This window comes from Pipistrellus kuhlii, unplaced genomic scaffold (genome assembly GCF_014108245.1).
Source record: "Pipistrellus kuhlii isolate mPipKuh1 unplaced genomic scaffold, mPipKuh1.p scaffold_m20_p_22, whole genome shotgun sequence".
In the NCBI taxonomy this organism is placed as follows: Eukaryota; Metazoa; Chordata; class Mammalia; order Chiroptera; family Vespertilionidae; genus Pipistrellus; species Pipistrellus kuhlii.
Window position 1 is genome coordinate 12,754,038 of NW_023425521.1, and position 20,227 is coordinate 12,774,264.

At 40.8% G+C, this 20,227-nt stretch overlaps 1 protein-coding gene across 4 annotated transcripts in view; it reads left to right on the top strand.

Annotated features, from left to right (window-relative positions):
* Nucleotides 1-12,860, top strand: part of TADA2A (transcriptional adaptor 2A) — a 36,933-nt gene extending 24,073 nt beyond the window's left edge. For all 4 annotated transcript variants that reach the window (XM_036451697.1, XM_045586419.1, XM_036451699.2 and 1 more), the window contains 7 exons: nt 1,123-1,166; nt 3,815-3,925; nt 5,669-5,740; nt 7,443-7,575; nt 8,095-8,138; nt 9,882-9,955; nt 11,388-12,860. In XM_036451697.1, the coding sequence (XP_036307590.1) occupies nt 1,123-1,166; nt 3,815-3,925; nt 5,669-5,740; nt 7,443-7,575; nt 8,095-8,138; nt 9,882-9,955; nt 11,388-11,573 (664 nt within the window). In that variant the 3' untranslated portion in view covers nt 11,574-12,860. The remainder of the gene's footprint in view (nt 1-1,122; nt 1,167-3,814; nt 3,926-5,668; nt 5,741-7,442; nt 7,576-8,094; nt 8,139-9,881; nt 9,956-11,387) is intronic.
* The last annotated feature ends 7,367 nt before the right edge of the window (nt 12,861-20,227 follow it).

Sequence of the window (20,227 nt, forward strand, 5' to 3'; positions counted from 1 at the left end):
CATACATTCAGATTGAGAAATTATAGATCACAGACCCTTGTTGTTTTACAGAGTCTTTTTACAGTTCAGAGAAGGGTATATATGGTAGAGGTAGAGATAGAGGTAGAGGTAGAGGTAGAGGTAGAGGTAGAGGTAGAGGTAGAGGTGGGAGGGAGGGAGGGAGGGAGGGAGGGAGGGAGGGAGAGAGAGAGAGAGAGAGAGAGAGAGAGAGAGAGAGAGAGAGAGAGGGAGAGAGAGAGGGAGAGAGGAGGAGGCGGCATGTTACTGACACGACACGTGCTATTACTACCTAGAGACTTAGTGGCATCACAACAATAAAAAGGGCTGGAACTTGGGAACTGCTATACTAATTAAATTGGGAGACACAGTTCAGGGACCAAGATGTGATACAAAGTAAAGCTCACTCTCTCGGTGTCTGAGTTAGCTTCTGAGAAGTGCTAAGAAGCTAACCTGCTGCTCTCGTGAGAAGCTTCCTAGCTAATCATGAATACCTCTGGTATAAATCAAAGGTTCCAGGCACATCATTCTGTATGGTTTACTTAAATTCTGTTTTGCTTTAAACACCCAGTTTGAGCTAGACAGTATTATAGAACTCAATTGTTGAGGCTGCTATTAGATATTATGTTTTATGATGCCCTTCCATTAAACATGCATAATATTTATTTCAAATAGTTTCAAAGCATTATGTCAGTGTACAGTTGTAAATATTGAATGTGCGCTCATGCTGTCCTTTCAAGGTTAACAGGGTTCCCCTAAATTTCCCTTAAATTCCCTAAGCTGAATAAGTTAATTTTTTATGACATGAATACACCTTCCCTTCTGTTTCATCTTAAGTTAGAGACATGTATTTTTCAGTATTTGTAAATGCTAATTGGTTCATTCATTCATCCAGCAAATAGTTATTGAGAGTCTGCTCAGCCCAAGGAGAGGGGAAAATGTATGATGCTTGAGAGCCTACAGTTGTGTTAGTGACTAACTGATTCGCAGAACTATGTGGGGACTGACTTCTTTAGACCCCGATATTTCGCCTCAGAATAGTTAGGATGTCTGGTAAAAGCTGCATGTGGAAAACATTATCAAATGTAAAACTGACTATAATAAACATTGTGGTTTTCATTCTAGAATTATAAGAGATCATGGGTTAATCAACCTTAGGAAGTTTCAGTGTAAGTATTAACTGTTTTCTTTATTTTAAAATTTCTTCCAACCTTAACTGAGTAGTTTTAAATCATTTATGGTAGTAGTTCATAATTCAAGTTGTATAATATCATCATTTAGGAAGCTTTAAAGAATTCTGATACCACAGTATTACCACAGACTAAGTTAAAATCTCTGGAGACGGAGATAGAGCATCTGTATTTTTAAAAAGTCTTCAAGGCAATCTATAATAATAAAAATGTAATATGCTAATTACACCCGACAGCTGAACGACTTTCCAGCCGAAGCTGTGGCTGAGAGGGCCGAGCCCCTTGCACGAATTTCGTGCATTGGACCTCCAGTAATTAAAGATAAAAGTCTTCAAAACGATTCTGCTGAATAATAAGAGTTAAGAGCCATTAATATATAGTCAACATTTGCACGATAATCTTTTAACAATCAGTATAGTAATTACTGTATAGCAACATGAGTATAGCAACATGAGTATGCATGAATCATTTTCTGGAACTATATGTTAAACATAACCTTGAACACCAGGTTGTAAAAATGTTTTGTTTTTTAAATCAACAGAAAGTAATTTTTCTATTTTGTATCATAGTAGACAAACAAATAACCATGGCTTTTTGCATTGTGTGATGGTGATAATAAACCTAAGTGTGTTGTTGTTTGTTTGTTTGTTGTTGTTTTTTTTAATGCCAACTTTGACCTTACTCTTTTAAATATTGGAGATTCCTAGGCTGGGCAGAAAGAGTTCCTGTCCCTTTTCTTCTACACTGAAGAGTTTGTTCAGCAAATTAGAATGATGATCTCAGAGTAATTACAATATTTAAATGAAAAGTTTATAATAGTTGTATGTCACAATAATCTGTATATTTTTAAGTACCTAATAATTATCTTAGTTGATAGTCTCTTACAGGTTTTGATACTCTGTGCTAAGGTCAGCCAGACATAGTTGTTGTCTTTTAATATAGTCATGAACATAAATATGTTACATTTTATGTCCTTTATTTTTTCACTTTCCATTACACACTTTTCAAGTGATTGTGGTGTTTGGAAGATGTCGTTTTAACAATTACGTAATGTGTTGTATATATACATTTATAATACTATGCTTAACCTGCCTTTTATTATTAGTTAGCATATTTTCATTTGTTTAATCATTAAAATAATGCTGTGATGAACTTGTATATGAATAAAACTTTCTCTATGTTTAGACTTATGTATCTTTTTTTGGTAGAGTCCCAGAAGTGAAATTAATAGGTCAAAGAATATGATGAAGAAAAACTTTTGACGCTTGCTGCCAGGCTGCTCTACAAAAACTGTTATATCAATTTGTATTCCTTCTGGCAGTGTACGAGATTGCCTGTTTAACCTCATCCTCAATGAGAGCTGTAGGTTTGCACAAATAACTCAGGAGCAGATTTCCATTGCCTTTCCTGAAGACAATAATTGGTCCATTCTGGTAACCACAGGCTTTTCATAATAGGGTCAGTGGGTTATTAACCTTTATTTATAGTAGACCGTGACTCTTGTGTATATCTAATCTCAGCTGGTGGACAGAGGTCAGTTTAGCCTTCTTACGCTTTTAACTGTGACATGTGCAATGTGGTTTCAGAGGTTTTCAGTGGTCATTATACTGAATGTACACGTGACCTTCAGCTTATGGTAGGCAGAGGGTTTTTTTCCCATCAAATTTTAAAATTATACTACAAATTCTTCTATATTATCCCTGTAGTGAGAGACGGGGAAAGAAGATGGTGTTAATAGTGAAAACTATCGATTGGTGGCTGCCCAAGTAATTAGCTCTTAGAATTTGTGGGTAAGGATGTCTCCTGCAAGGAGAAATAGTCTTCTGACAAGAGGACTTAATTTAAATAACTGTCAGAGGTGGGCAGAATTAGCCTAGTTATTATTATCTGATTGAAATGACCAAGTAGCACTTGGAGGGTTTCTGGCTGCGCCACCCTACTACTTACTGTATTGTTTATGGGTGTTACTTCCCATCTTCTTTGCCTATGTCTCTTATTATTAGTCCTTTGGTCAGTAGTGATCCTCAAAGTTGCTGACCCTAGGTATCCTGTATATGTGACCATTTACTTGCATGATAGTTATCAAAATAGGACTTAAGTTGTGGTACTTAATTTAGTGAAGAAATACCATATGCCTCACCTGAGTAAGTGTATGTAGGAGGGAGATTTTTGGTGAGGCATATAAAAGGTCATACACCTTTTCCAAGCTAATCTCTTCCAGATGGATTATTGTGTCTGCACATCCCTGGTTTTCCTGCAGAAGTTACGAGCAAATTTGCCCAACATTGTTCCCAAGAATGTATGATCTGCCTTTAATTGTCTTTCCCCATTGCTGTCAACAATTCCTGCCCTTGGACAGATAAGAGAGAGTGAGGTGCGAAGGTCATCAGGGTGCTCAGTGGTGCAGATGCTCTCCTGTGATAGCAACATCCCTGTGTGATAATCGTGATGCTGTTTTGATTAGTGTTTTGCATTCTTAGCTTTCCTGTTTGCTTCCTGTCATGGGTAAATGAGTCATCTGAGGTTATAAATAATATCCTTCCATTTCACTTCTTGTGAAGGAAATGCAGAAAACTTAGGGATCCTTATATTCTTTGTGATGTGGTTGTTTTTTACTTTCTCTGTAGTAATGGAACGGCGGTACCCCAAGGAGGTCCAAGACCTTTATGAAACAATGAGGCGATTTGCAAGGATTGTGGGGCCAGTGGAGCATGACAAGTTCATTGAAAGCCATGCACGTAGGTGATTTTGAGCCTTGAGGGTGTGTGTGTGTGTGTGTGATTATAAAAATAGGGGAGATAATGATGTGTTTTATGTGAATTTCCGTAAATAAATACATGGATATTTTTGTCTTTGTCTGCCTTTATTACCATGAAATTAATTTGGGCCTTTCAGAGTTGGATAAGAAGTAAAAAACCTAGTGGTGTTTTTTTCTCCATATAAAAAGTAGTTTAGTATTTTCCCCCTACTTTTTGTTATGACAGTTTTCAAAACTACATGCAAAAACAGAGATAATAGTATAATCAACCCCCATATATCCATCACCTAGCTTTAACAGCTGTCAACACATGGCCAATCCAGTGTCATCTCTACCACTTACTTCCCACCCTCAACTGGATTATTTTGAAGTGAATCCCAGACATTATATTATTTGTCTATAAATATTTTAGTTTTAAAACTAGTTTTTGTTTTTATTCTCACCCAAGGGTATTTTTTAAAATTTATTATAAGAGAGGAAGGGGGTGAGGGGTGTGTTGGGGATGGGAGAGAGAGAGAGAAACATTGATGTGAGAGAGAAACATCAATTGATTGCCTCCTGCATGTGCCACACATACAGATGGAACACGAAACCTGGGTATGTACCCTGACTGGGAATCAAACCAGAGATGCTTCAGTGCACAGGATGATGCTCCAACCAACTGAGCCACACCAGCCAGGGCTTAAAACTAGTTTTTTAAGTGGGGACTGTGTTAGATAACTCATGTAGCTAGTACTTCCATCATTCTCTCGCCTGTTTCTCCGAGAGAGCTCTATTTAGTTATCCTTTGACTTTTTGCTATAAAAAAAATTAAAGCTGTTAAGGGAGGGAAGCCTAGACTTGAAAGAGGTGGGGTGGTTTAGTCTGTACCCTTCATCATGAGATTTTTGTGTTTGACATAAGTTCAGTTCTGGGGAGGTACTTTAGCAAGGCTCTCACCCCGTTCTCATCATGCAGTTATTTCTTACATGGCATGATAGGCATTTGTCTGGACCAGATTGATTGTCCTCACCAACACCCTGTCTGGCTTTATTCTTCGTGTGGTTTATAGGAGGTGACTGATGCTTTACTTCCTGTCCCAGTTTGTGCCATCCCTGGGTTATGTATCACTTCAAGGAACTACGCCCACGGATTGTCCAGGCATTCCCTTCATCCTCTGTTACCAAGCACCCAAATGACCCAAGCAACGCGGCCTGGTCTGTGTGCTCAGAGGAAGTAGAAATCTTTGGTTTATGGGAAACACAATGCTCCTTTGTGTCTGTGAAGAAATAAATTATCTGGGACTTGAGCACAGAGCTTTTGTCCTTCCCTTGCAAAAGGGCCACATCAAATAATACCAGAGACAGGTTTCATAAAAGAATTTGGTTATGTGGTAGAACTTTTAACACAGAATAAGTAGAGCACGGAAACTTGGTTGTTTAAAAGTTTGTTATTCTCTAACTAAATGAATTCAGCCAGTTCACTGTAAGTTTTCTAAGGGACTGTTGCAGCTGCTTCTGTCTCCAGTTGAGACAGCAGCTGGAAGACAGCTGGAGGGGTTTTTCTCAGCTCTTGGGTAAAATTTCTAATGAGATATTACCAACAAATAGGATTCCCCAAATGGAATGGCCCAGTCTTTATATAAGGCAGAATTACTTAAAATGGTCAACAGCAAAAGTGCCCATTAATATTCATTCCCCCCTCCCCCCCCATTTTTCTCCTTCGTTCTTTTTGGGATGAGCAGTGGAATTTGAACTCCGAAGGGAAATCAAGCGGCTCCAGGAATACAGGACAGCAGGCATCACCAATTTTTGTAGTAAGTACTACATGCTCTGTCAGAGGACAGATGTCTTCCGAACACAGAGGAAATTTCTGTTTGAGATGATGTGGTGTGTTGTTTTTTAAATAAACTTTCCTTTTTCAGACTGAGTTTTTAAACCTTTCAGTAAAGTTTCATCAGTTTAATCCTTATAAATACCACTATATGGATTATCTGAGGTAAAATAGAAGTTACAAAAGAGAGGCACTGCTCAGATTTAGGATTCTACAGCATCTTAAAAAAAGGATTTGTATTTTAATTTTTAGCTTCAGCCAGTTAACATTTAGTGATGCATAGTCTAATCATTCTTATTAACCAAACTTCACCTAGCTTAAGGTGCTTCGACTGAGGTGGTGATATTAATTATATTAATAGTAGCTAACATCTCATAGAAACAGTTTACCATGCACCAGTCCCTATGCTACCATTTCACCTGGATCCTGTCATTTAATTCTCATAACAAACTCATGAGTGAGATATTGTTATTTCCATTTAATGAAGAAGCTAAGGTTTAAAGCGATTAAAGAGCTATGTGTAGTACGGCCAGGTCAAAAGAGAAGGCAGTGTGTCATGGGAGTTAAGAGCTTGAGGTCTGGACTTCGACAGCGTGGGTTTGGATTCTGGCTCTCCTGTTTCCCAGATCTGTAATTCTATTCCAGTTTTAATTTTCCAAGTCTCTTAGAATTAGTTTGAAGATAAATTAGAGTTAATGCATGAGAACATAGTACAGTAGCAGGCACGCAGTAAATCCTCCACAAATGGCAGTTCCTGCTGTTTCATTGTTATTGTTGGAATGATCTTTAGCATTCCCTCCTTCTTGGTGGTTGAAAGCAATCACCCAGTACCCACAGGAAGTAGCCCTATGGGTTTAAGTTTAGCTTAGTATAATGGTTCTTCGTTTTTAACAATGGAAATCGTTTTCAAAATAGAATTGTATATGGAGCCCTAATCTATAAGTAAGGTAAAAGTGGAACTGCTTTGGCTGAAGTATAGTGGTTCAGGTCAGGTGCAGAGCCCACAACCACCAGTATGTGGTGGTGCCCTTGCTCTTCCTGTAAGCCCTGATGGATGTTCATGGGCCGAGGGGGCTCCTTGGAACTCAGTTCAAAATCCAGGGGTGTGGCATTTTGGCATCTGTTTACCTTTGTTAACATGTATGAAACATCACATGACTTTTGTTTAGCCACATGCATGTAAAATCTCTGATACCAGGGCCTGGTTACCTGATACTGGCTGCCTCTGGGACAGGGAAAGGAACAGTACTGGTGGGTGAAGGCTTGTTTTTATTTGTAATTCTAATTGCTTTTTAAGGGAGAATGTTTGCTTACAGCACTTGTGCCACTGAAAAATACATAGATAGAAAAATGGAACAGGAAGCAAACATAACAATATTGAATGTTGATTACTTTTGGGGGTGGAAAGATGAATCATCTTGTTTTCTTTGTACTTTTCTGTTTTGGGTTTTTTCTTTCCCCTCAACATTTCTTAAAGGTCAAAAAAAGGAATAAAGATATTTTAATTTCTTAACTTAAAAAGGGATTTTAAACTACCGGTAGGAGAAATCTACTTTGCTTTTGGAAAATTAATTGTGGAAGCAGTTTTGCAAAAACAAAAAAAGAGAGAAGCTGTTTGCTGGTCAGCTAGGAAGCCCTTCTCAGTTCTGCATCATTATTGCAGTTGTGGGTTTTTACACCCTCAGGCGCCAGGACCTACGATCACCTCAAGAAGACGAGAGAGGAGGAGCGCCTCAAGCGCACCATGCTCTCCGAGGTCCTGCAGTACATCCAGGACAGCAGCGCCTGCCAGCAGTGGCTCCGCCGGCAGGCCGACATGTGAGCGCTTAGTCCGGGGTGGAGGAGCATCCTTTTGGCCTTCACGTGTATCTCCAGGCATCTCCATGGGCACCCTACCCATGGCAGAGTAGTAGTAATAATCAGGTAGCTGGAAGAATTCTGAAAATTTTAGGAGTCTGTCTCAAAAACAAGGCAGTATGACAGTTTTGAGAAACATAACTGCCTCCTGCAATCCTTTGCTACTTTAATCTTATTTTTTAAAATAAGTAATTCCTCACTCCCTCCGTATCTACTGGTATACTTTCCATTAGAGAAGCATGTTCCTGTCTTTTCTCATGAATGGTCCCCGTGATGTTCTGGGCTCGGCTCTTAACAAATCCAAGTGATTTCCGCTCCCAGAACAGATGGCTCTTCCTGGTTAGCCAGTGGGATAACCTGTAAAACACGTGCAGTCTATCTCATTACATCTCTTCGGAGTAACGGGCCCGTCCCACGTGTGCTTTTGGAAACTGCCTTCTCTGGCGTGACATAAATTTAAATTCCTTTTCTTCATCGTAGTGATTCCGGCTTGAGTCCTTCTGTTTCAATGGCGTCGAATTCAGGTAATTACTTTTCAAGCGAGAGCAAATCTTGATTGTTAAGTTTTCATTCTAGAGATTGTTTGACCCAACAGACCCTTCCCCCTTTTGTGGAATCAGGGTGCTTATGCAGAGTAATGGTAATTATGTGTTGTCCCAAGTTATAAACACAAGCAAGTTTTCAGAATCTTCAAGGCTTGGCAGGGATTAGCCTCAGGATTAGAGTACAGAGATGGGGAAGAATAGCTCCAAAGAGGTGGTTTCTTTATTTTACCAATGTCTACGGGCAGTTAGTTTACTGTGGTTGTATCTATCACAGATTTTGAGATTTACTTTCTCAAAGGGGAGAAAGTAAAGGTGTTGTGTCCTATATGAGCAAAGAGGCATGCTACTTGCCAGAAATGCAAGGCTTTCTTTTTAAGTTGGAGACTTAAAAAGTTCCCCTCTCTCCCCCCTCCCTTCTCTCAAATAAATAAATAAATAAATAAATAAATAAGGATGAAGTAACATGACCGTGCAACATCGGTGTTTGTGTTTCTGAACCATCTGCACTCGCTGGTCATTTCTGACTTCCTAGGCTGGTATTGGCCCCTTTGCCCCCTGCACTTTGTGGAGGAGCCCGGGTCCCCTCTGTTCATTTTACAGAGAAGCATGTTTTCTAGCACAGCAGTCTTATCAACAGTCCTTCCCGGTTCTCTCCACACCAAATGACAACACCCACAACACTTACATTATCCTATCTACACTTTCTTCTGCTTACCTCAGTCTACCATCCCCACCTGAACACTCATCTCAAACTTTCCAACCCAAACCAAGAAATTCTGCACATCAAGCCTCCCATCCCGGGCAGTGTCTTCATTCTTAGGTTTCTTTCTCAGGTGTGTGAGTTCACCTCAGCCTCTCCTTTGCCATATAATAGCTCATTGTTCCTCTCAGCAGATCTTTCCGGTAAACAGGGCTGCTTTAGAAGGAACAGATATTCCCTCACATAATAAATAAGAAGGGCCTTTTGCTGGCCTAACAGTCTGCCTTTGATCTGAAGGCAAATGGTACTTGGTTAATTACCATGTTTGCCTTGTACTGCTGGCAGAGTGGCAAGGATTAGGAAATGTCTCCTGCAGAGTTGTTATTTCCATTCATCAGCTGTCAAGGCAGGTAGTGCATGACCTTTCTTAACTAGGTGAGCTCTGGGATTTAGATTTTATTTTTTAATTTAATTTTATTTTAAATTTATCTTTATTAAAAGTATTACAGATGCCCCCGTTTTTTGTTTGTTTGTTTGTTTGTTTGTTTGTTTGGGGGGGCTTTAGATTTTAGAATCTCCTATTGGGTTCAGAAGAAAATATAATTTTATTGATTTCAGAGAGGAAGGGAGAGGGAAAGAGATATGGAAACATCAGTGATGAGAGAGAATCGTTAATAGGCTGCCTCCTGCACACCTCCTACTGGGGATTGGGCCCGCAATCCAGAAATGTGTCCTGACTGGGAGTCGAACCGTGACCTCCTGGTTCATAGATTGACGCTCAACCACTGAGGAACCCCGGCCAGGCTAAAGCAAAGGGCACACAAATTAGCGTTGCTATTTTCAAGTAAACATTGTGGAGCCCATGTTGCTAATTAAACTGGCGCCTGAGGGGACTGGTGGAGATTTTCTCCAGCCGGCCGTAATTGCCTAACTGGCCGGGCTGCAGTGAACTTTGCTATATTTTCCACCTGAGGACTTGTCACTTCTATGACATATGTGCCCTTTTCTCTTTGTGTCTGTAGGTAGACGAAGTGCACCACCCTTGAACCTCACGGGCCTCCCTGGCACGGAGAAGCTGAACGAAAAAGAAAAGGAGGTAACAGAAAAGGGGCGATAGAGGAAAGAGGCTGAGAAATCATTGAATTGCCGTTACAGGGTCAAACCCGGGTTGCTCTGCTTAGCTAACGACATGCACAGTTCTAGTCCGTCCCCGAAGGCTGTGCGCTGCAGAGCTAACCAGCAGGTTTCAAAGGACTCCTTTCCCTATCACCTTGCCCTCATTTACCTTCCGGGAGAAGAGCATATGATGTATAAATCTTAATAATAGCAGCTGTCGTTTACTGAGCACTAACCATGTACCAGATACTGTACTGAGTGCTTTAAGTAAATGGAATTAATTTTTATAAACTTAAAATAACATATACCTGAAAATGGTTACTTCCTATTACAATGGTCACTTTGAGCTGTTCTACACTTTTTCCAACAGAATCACTTGAAAGATTTTTGGAATTGTCTCCATAGCATGTTTATAAGCATAAAGAAAGGAAATTTTCATCATATATAATCACACATTAATTTTGATTTTAAAATGGCATGATTCACTTTTCCTTCCCATTATAATCATCAGACTTGTCCTCATGTTACTTTTGGCTGTTTCTAAAATTTACATCCAGCCTCAAAAGTGTTTTCGGCTCTAAAGTCCTTTCCAAAAAAGGGATTCCTCTTTTGTTCCTCAGATGCTCCTTTTACAGTTCCCAGATCAGTGCCTGTCTGCCACTTGGTACCATTAAGTCAGGTCAGATAGTAAAGAGCTGCCTAGGAGAGGGGCTAGTATTAGTCTTCTGTTATGTCCACTAGGAATAGTAAAGGTTAGTTTAGGAATATTTTATATTCAAGTATTGCTAAAAAAAAAAAAGGTCACAGGCCATTTGGATCCAAGTATTAAATGGCCTGGAGTTCTTTTTTTTAAGCATTTTTTATCCTTAACCACAACACAGTGACCTTAGATGGCTCATTGCTGGATAATGGCAAGTAAACTGGAACGAGCCAGCTTTCTAAAAGCGTTAGCAGCCATAATAAAAAATGTCCTCTTTTAAAAAGATCTCTACCTCCTCTCTCTCCCAAAGTAGGAAAAGTAATCACAAAAGCAGGGACCACTACTTTATGCCGATACTAAAAATGATGTGATTCACACTTGGGAACCCAACTATCTGCACCGCCACCCTCACTGAGCCCTGTGGCTCTCCCCTGACTGGCTGTGTTGGAATGTGCTGGGCCTCTACCCCACCAGCACCTGCTAAAGGCTCTCCCAGCGTCACTTCGTGGCTTTCTCTTCCTGAGTGTGTCTCTCTTTAGTGAGTATTCCCTCCAAGGAAGAGACTAAAAGGAATGTCGTCCAGCCACCCAACAGCTCCTATAAATAGTTGGAGGTTGATGTCACTTCTTAAATTTTGTTTTGGCTATACCTGCTGGATTAACTTATGAGAATGGTAGATGTTAATGTTTATTAAATTTGCCGTGTCTTACAGCTCTGTCAGATGGTGAGGTTGGTCCCTGGAGCCTATTTAGAATACAAATCTGCTCTATTGAACGAGTGTAACAAGCAAGGAGGCTTGAGACTGGCACAGGCAAGAGCACTCATCAAGATAGACGTGAACAAAACCAGGAAGATATATGATTTCCTTATTCGAGAAGGCTACATCACTAAAGCCTGAGGCCCTCGGAGCTTGGGATCTGAAATCACAGGTTTGGAATGTGTTGGACCAAAGGACAGTATATATGTTCTTGAGCTGAATTCTCAGTGTAAAACAAGGGGAAAGAAAGGACAAAAGAAACCTTAAGCTGTGAGAATGTCTACTTTATTCTCTACCCTGCTTTAAAACACTCTTGCTGTTGGCATTGTGCTGCAGAGTTAAATGCTAGATGTGCTATTATTAAACGTGAGTGGGCATTCATTCCTAGCACCTCTTGTAACTAAAACAAGAACCATAGTACCTCACATCATGTTGTTGGTAGAAATAGAACTAAACCAGTCTTCAGTCCCATGGGTCCAGCTCAGACTCTTCTATTTCAGTGGTTGGTTTTCTCATTATCTGTTTTGCCTTCAAACAATACAGACAGATTTACAGTAAGAGCATGAGAAAGCTTTCTCCTTCCTTCTGAGGATTCTTTAAGTTGACAACTTAAGTTTGAGCAAAAAGGAGGAAAATCTCATCATGGTCTTGTCCCAAACTGCATCTTTAATTTGAATGTCTGGCTTTGTACTTTGCAGTCTGTCTAACCTGCAGTAGACTTTTGAGGAGGTGGCATCAGATATAAAATGTCTCAATTATTTTTAGAATTAATAGATTAAAATGTTTTGCTGCTCAATTTGTGGTGTCAATGTTCTGGTAGCTAAAGCACACTTAGGGGGCTGGATGCCTGCCTCAACACCCTGCACTGTCTCTCCTGACATGTGTCCGGGACTCACCCTGTTCGTATCCTGGGTTTCCCAGGACACCAGGCCCCTGAGGATGGAGATGATGCAACTGTCCTCCACTTTGCTTGGATTGAAACTTGAACCTTAATTTCTTAATGGGGAATGGCTAGCCTGCAATAAAAGCTACTTTTAAAACAAAAGTAAAGCAGAGTTATATATGGAACTCAGTAGATATGAGGGTGAGTAACTCAACCACATCTGAAACTTGGTCCTCAAAACTTTCTGCAGAATAAGAATCCAAATTCAACGTCATGGTTATCCCATTTCTAATAGAAGGAAGGTTGTATATATAGAAATAACTTCAGAATCTGCACAAATTACCTCGTCACTGGTTCTTTCAACATTTGAAATATCTAATTAAAATATTATATACTTTGTTGGAAGTGTCTGCTCAGACTTTTTGACTGATGTAAATATGCATGTAGCTTGCTAATAGACTTCATCTAGGGGGTTACAAATGACAAGGAAACTCTGAGGATCTGAAGGATTTAGAATAATTAAAAACTTCCATCTTGAAAAAGGGTGGCTTATGGAAATGGTCTCTTTTCTTTGCATACTTGTCTCTCTTAGAAAAATGTATTCTACTACCACTTTGCTCTCCGTTGCTTATGAAGGGATTGTGTCTTATCCCTGAACGGCAATTCTGGCTCTAAAAATTCGGAATGCACTGGACATCAATGTCAGGTGACATCTGTAATAATCTGAAGAGTCCTCAGTCTTGGTTGAGGAAGGCTTCCTGGGTGAGGTGAGCTCTTGGGGCAATAAGATCGGGAGGAAAGGGGTAATTTCGCAGATGGAAGTGGGGGACTGTTCCAGACATAGTGGGTAGAGGGTAACACCGAGGCAGCAGTGGGAGTAAGGAAAATGGTGCCAAGAGATTTGGTTGTCTAGGACACGAGGGCAGCTGTGGTAGTTAGGAGTGGAGGATGGTAGGACAGTCTGGTAGAAACCTTGGAATCCGTTGAACTCTGAAAAACTGATTGGGTAATCAGCAGATTTGATGAGGAAAAACAGCATGGTTGAAAATAATGATAGAAAAATAAGATCAAGCCATAGTTTGGGCGATGAGTGCTCTTGAAAGGAGTCACTCAGTCTCTACTTCAATTTTTATAATAGAAAAGCATTTGCTGACATATTTGATGTGGCTGGATTAAGTACATTATTTTCTTCCATGTTCTATCACCAAAGGAAGGACCTTGCTTTTAATAAAAATCAAGAGCTAGCAAGGGCATTTCAGAGGATATTCCAACCACATTCAATAGAGGTCTCAATCCAGATCATCTCAGAGAGGAACAGTTTACTCTGAATCTCAACAACATGCATAAAGACTCCTTACTGTTGGGGATTTTTATTGCAACCTAACATTTTGGCATATCTTTCCTGCCAGGGCTGGGAATGGAGAAAGAATTTCTTTCCCTGTGATGATCCTTTCCTGTGCTTAAAGGCAGAGACTGTCTGTCTTGAGACCAACTATTTGTGGTTTATCCCTTTATGGACTCTAGTGTTCATCCTTTAACCCATTTAAAATCTGAACTCAGTAGGTAATTAACCAGTCCTTGCTGAGAGATAAGAACAAGCTGTCCAGATTTTAGTAATGAAATCACCAGCTTGTGGTTAGCTGAAAGGACAAAGCCAATGACATCAAAAACAACAAAATTCCAGTTGGTAAGTCATCCTAGCTTTAGAAATATGTACGAGTGCAATAAAAGCACTAAGATGGCCCTGGCCTCTGTGGCTCAGTCGGTTGGAGAGTCATCCTGTACACAAAAGGATGGCAGGTTTGATTCCTGGTCAGGACACATACCCAGGTTGTGGGCTCGTTCCCCAGTTGGGGGGCATGCAGGAGCCAACTCATAGATATTTCTCTCCCTCTCATTAGAATCAGTATTAAAAAAAAATAAAAAAAAAAAGAACTAAAATGTCCAGTATGAACAGAGTCCCAAATTACAAGAAGCTTGGGGGGAAAACTTGTTTGCGTAAACTCCAGAACACTTTTCCCCTGGCCTCCAGGCAAGAGAGTCAGTCATATTTTGGAACATGGTTCATCCATTTTTAAGGATCTTTGTAGATACCTTCTAAATACACATTGTATTATTGTTAACACGAAAAACTTTTCCACAACTTGTGTGTACCTGGCTTTTTACTTGTTTAAATTTCTGAAGATTGATTCAAGAGGTACTGAATCTAGAAGCTTTTCTTTCCTGTCCAATGTGCTTAGACCAGATATGGTTAACTCTTCCCTGATCGGCCAAGGGGACCATCTCTGGGACAATAGGACTCTGCCTTGCCTTGTGTAGAAGCAGAAGCTGGGCTAAGACAAGGGATTTCTCTTCAATCAGACCTAATAACCAGCTCTTCAAAGTGAAATTGAGTAGCATCTTAGAGTACAAGCAAGGCCAGAGCAGCCTGAATACGGTAGTAATGGTCATTACTGACAGAGGCATTTAATTTGGGAGTGAGAACAATAGTGAAGAGCATTTAGGGGATACTTTGGACCTAAGCCTATCCAGGAAACCTGCATCAGGGCTGGGTGTTCGTGTGCTACATGAATAATTTCTGAGAAGTCTGGAAAGCCTGCTTCTAAATCTAATGGAGTTCTTCTGTTGAGTGTTTACCTGGTGCTTGGGCTTCCATCAGATGAGATGTGCTGGGATGAAAGCATGAACTGCCCTTCGAGCTCACCAACCAGGATTCCAATCAAGAGACCCAGGTATTTAAGGAAAGGATGAATGGCTTGCATCTGACATGAAAATGCCTTTGTCAGGCTGAGTTAACTTGCTTGGTATGCATTGTGTGCGTGGCCCCTTCCCTGTTAGGAGTAGGAATAAGGAAGTTGATATAAGAATGCAGAAAGTAACCTTAAATGGCTTAAAATCCCAAACTGAAGGATTCAGAAAAACTTGAATATCACCATACATCCTTGTTTTGAAAAAAATCCTGTCGTTAATCTTTGCCTGCACAGACTTGTTTTGTGTCTTTCAGGACTGGGTAATTAAGTCTGATGCACTTATTTTCTGCTTTGGAGCCCAGGGAATGGCATCTTGGTTGAATTATTCTTTCCTTCTTAACCAAGTAACACTTTTGTTTTCCCAGCTTGCTTAGTCTTTGGGTCATATGTGGCAGAAAACTTCCAGGTGAGGCTTGCTGATCAACCCACCCTGGTCCAGAGTTATGTTGAATAGAAGTAGCATCTTAGGAAGTGTCAAAAGGAGAAAACCTCATAGTTTTAAGAAATCAACACTTTTTTTCCTAATTGAAGCGCAAATACTGAAATGCTGTCATCTTCCCACCCTGATTCAGTAGTGAACTGAAAGTTAAGTGCCAACTCTCAACACTTCTAATGCATCTCTTCTCCATGGAGAGCTGTCTGCCAAATATACTCCTGTTTCTGGAATTACTTGCAATGGCCTAACCTTCACTTTTCTTCCATTAGACAATAGTAACTGATTTGGATTATCCCCTTATTAGCACCCTTCATTTAGAGGATTCCTTTAAAACAAAATATATATTATTTTAAGAAATAAAAAAAAAATTAATAGAATTTGTACTATGGAGCTTGATATATTTTTTAGGAGACATTTATTTTTTTAAAAATTGATTTCAGAGAAGAAGGTTGAGAAAGAAGGAGATAGAAACAGTAATGATGAGAATCATCAGTTGGCTGCCTCCTGCACACCCCCTACTGGGGATCGGCTCACAACCTGGGCCTGGGCCCTGACTGGGAACCAAACTGTGACCTCCTGGTTGATGGTCCATGCTCAACCACTGAGCCACACCATTGGTCCTGGAGCTTGATTTTAATGTTCCCAGTCAACATCCCTAACAAGAAAATGGATTAATTTGGGATAAGTGTCTGATATTTATATTTCAGTTTCCAATGGTAGGAGGTCTAACATGAAATGGGGCAATTTTCAGGGTAATTTAACAGATTTAAAAAAGTTATTTAAAGGAAGTGAAAAGTTAAGAAATGCCATGAACAGACACTGGCTCCCCAAGTACCAGGGACCTTAGAGATGGGGGATGGGGAGGCTGATTTGAATTTTGGCAGGGGAGGAGAAGGCAGCAGTGTTCCCTTGGGAATTTGCTGCCTGCTTTGGAGGGGTGGAAGAGCTTTTCACATAGTATCCTGTTAGGAGCCTCTTTTTAATCTCTGCCAAGCTGCAGCAGGAGAAGCCACCCTACTGGGGGTAGGAGCCAGGGCCCTTGTTTTTTGCCTGAAGGAGAGCACTTTGATGTTTTTACCGAAGGACATTTATCTAATCGCTAGCCACAGGTAGGAGGTGACAGCAAGGTCAGCCTTACCTGGCAACCTGACCCTGCCCCGCCCCCACCACACACAGAAGAAAATCTTTGCCTTGTTTTGGGCATATATAGTTTCAGGTTCAGGACAGCTGTCAGATCTAAGTCAGCATGGTTTTAACTTCATGCTGCAAACCAAAACCCTTTTGAGAGCAGCATCTCTCAGAGTGCCTTCCGCCCCCAGCAACTGCAGAGAAGAAGGCGTCTGCTGCAGAGAGGAGCGGCTATAGATGTCATTGCATCTACCGGATCCAAGCTGTGACCTGGCTCGGAGTTTGAGAGTTAAAAATAACCACGGCTTAAAGTTAGGGGCGTAAAAAGTAAAATGTTGGGTCTCCATGGAAACTAGGAGAAGGAAAAAGGCAAGCCATGAATTTCCAGCAGATGGGGCAAGGTGGGGTGGATATAGGGGCCTGGGAGCTCCCTCTGGTGAAAGGAGATACCCCTGATGAGCATCCAGAATGTAGCCAGACATTGTTCCAGGGCTCTGGAGATACTTGGTGGTATGTTTGCAGCAATAATAGACATTTTGGGGTGGAGGGGAATCAGCTGAGGTGTCTTAACTTGCTGTAGCACAGATTTGCTGCTCTTTGGCAAAGCAGAGAGCAGATGAGCAATGCAGTAGGTTAGATGTTGCCTTCTAAACCATGTGGGAACCTCTACTACTACCTGCATTCACATTCCACTCTTTGTTTCTTTAAATATATTTTATTGAGTTTTTACAGAGAGGAAGAGAGAGGGATAGAGAGTTAGAAACATCGATGAGAGAGAAACATCGATCAGCTGCCTCCTGCACACCCACTACTGGGATGTGCCTGCAACCAAGGTACATGCCCTTGTTCGGAATCGAACCTGGGGCCCTTCAGTCCCAGGCCGACGCTCTGTCCACTGAGCCAAACCAGTCAGTGCTCCACTCTTTCATTTGCATAATCAGAGACTGAGGAGTAGCAATTTCCAACTAGAGGGGAAGTATACAGGTTCTTGGGCCTTTACTCCCTTTCAGTAGTTCCAGGTTTTCCCCCTCTGGTGTAGGAGATTATGCAAAGTGGCATTAATTCCCTAGGATACCCTTAAAAGTTTGGTCTCAATATTGCTGGTATTGTTACTATCAGAGGTGACTAACTCTTGGGGGAAACATTTCATTTCTTCATTTCCCTTTTCTTTAAAAACAATTTGTAAAGAATACACGAATACATCCTAGTTGTAAGTTTTTTTAAAACCCCTCTCTTTTCCTTTTTACATTAAGAGTTCATATACTTTCTTGTTCACCAGCACGACACTGGAAAGACCTGAGTGCTAATGCTTGTTCTGCTCCATAATAATAATACAGCCGTGAGCAAGTTCCTCAGCCCTTCATGTGTGAAGTGTGCTTGATAATACTTCCTGGCCAGGTTTGATGAAGATTAAACGGCATAAGGTATATTAACCACCTGGCACCTCCCTTCCCTTCCCATGGGACCTTTGATATTTTCCTTTAATCCCAACCAGGTAGAAGCAAGCACTTGGTTTTCCTGTACCACACAATTCACATCATGGTAAAGTCTCACAGAGGGCACACTAAAATCTGAAAGACACAGAGCAAGTGTTAAAACAGGCAGGTGTGCAGTTTTCAAGGATGTTATTTACGTTGGAATTCTCATCACTGCATCATTGCCACAGCCCCAGGGTTGAATTAAGGGCAGAAAGTTTCAGAGACAGATACATACTAAATGACCTAGTTATCCTAGACATATTGTAACATTCTCTTACACAATACCTTGCCCAAGAAACTTGCAGTCAGGTCACAAAACTGTATACACACTACGATAGTCACTACATAAAGAAAACGAAAAAAATCAAAGTAGTAAAATTATGGGTGATGGCATTTGTACACCCCCTCTCTCTGGTAATGTGACACTTGCTTGTTAATGGAAAAGAAATTTTATGAGAATTATAAATACTCTAAAAATAGAAGTTTAAAATATTTTACATTAATAAAATTGAGTCTTTATGACAGCTATATAAGGTGCTATATTACATCTTATAAAACAGCCTTAGCCAGTTTCTGTAGTAGATGACGTGTTTGGGGATTTCTTGTCCCCTAGTTCTTTTATCTTCTCCACATTTATAGGTTCCTCCCAAATACCGGGTGTCCTCTGTCCCTCTCAAATGTGCCAAAGGACAATAGTTTAAAGACTTCTCTGGAGGAACGCCATATTGCATTTTAGCCACCAATGGATGGCACATATTCTGGAATTACAGACATTAGCAAGCAGCGGCTTGAGACACATGTGACCAACAGGACCTGATGGTAAACTTCTGTAGCCCGAGGAGCCCTGATCACAGCTGTTCCCTAAAGCTGCTGCCAATTTGTTAACCAGAGGCAGTGATACAAATGGAAGATGCAGCTATTCTTTCTGAGGGACCCATAAAGGTCTGATGACTCTAAGGAGCCTAAGCAATTAAGGAGAGTATTTTTGGAAAGGCAGAGACATCAGAAGCCAAGCAGAGAGGTAGTTTGCACCCTCTACTTACTGTGTCTGATCAGATCAGCTCTCATTCTGGGTAGAAGCTGCATCACACGAAAACATTGCTTATTTAGATATAGTCGGGAGCACCCACACCTCCCGAGGCGTAGACCAGTCACACTCTTGTAGCAGATGACCTCTAAGATGTTTCTACAAAGATCGTTAACACCTATAAAGATACCTATTTCTAGTCTGGTAATGGGCTATCCAGAAGGGTGGCCACTAGCCTCATGTGGCTATTGAGATTTAAATGTATTAAAGTGAATTTAAATTGCCGTGGCAGGTGGCTCAGTTGGTTAAACTAGCATCGTTCCAGTATGCTAAGTTTACAGGTTAGATTAGGGCACATACAAAAATCAACCAGGGAGTGCATAGAGAAATAGAACAACAAATCTCTCTCCCCTTAAAATCGATAAGCTTTTAAAATTTAATTAAAATTTAAAAATACAGTCACAGCCCACATTTCAAGTGCTCAGAAGCTGCATTGAGGCTAGGAGATTCTGTACTGGACAGTGCAAATACATAACATTTCTATCACAGAAAGAACTTTTCTATCACAAAATTCTATTGGACTGTGCTGGTTTAGAAAAGAGTATCTTCAAGTTGCCTTTTTCCTTTCTTCCTTTTTGGTAGAGGCATATAGAAGCCCACACTTCCACTGGGAGGGCATGCAGCACCTCCCTACCCACAGGCCTATGTGTAGTCACTAAGGGATCATGCTGAATTTAGCACCTTGTCCTACTTTCCTTAATCTCTACATCTTTATACATGCCTCGCACTGAACACAGTCTGTGTTAGCCCTTCCCCGCTCCCTCTTTACTGATGAGGATATGATTCTTCTCGGTGGGTTTAGGTGGGTTTAGGCTTAGTGCCTGTAATCCATGAGCATGCCCGGCACCTCCTCACTGACTAGAGCTATTCTGGAAACCTGCCTCCTGGGTAACAAACAAGCTTGAATGTGGAGAGGGATTGCATCTATTTGTGCTGCTGAGTCACTGAATTGACTGAAGGAGAGACCGGGGGTGGAAGGGGAAGGAAGAACGGGAAGAAGCATACAATGGCGTCTTTATAGAGATTTTGTTAT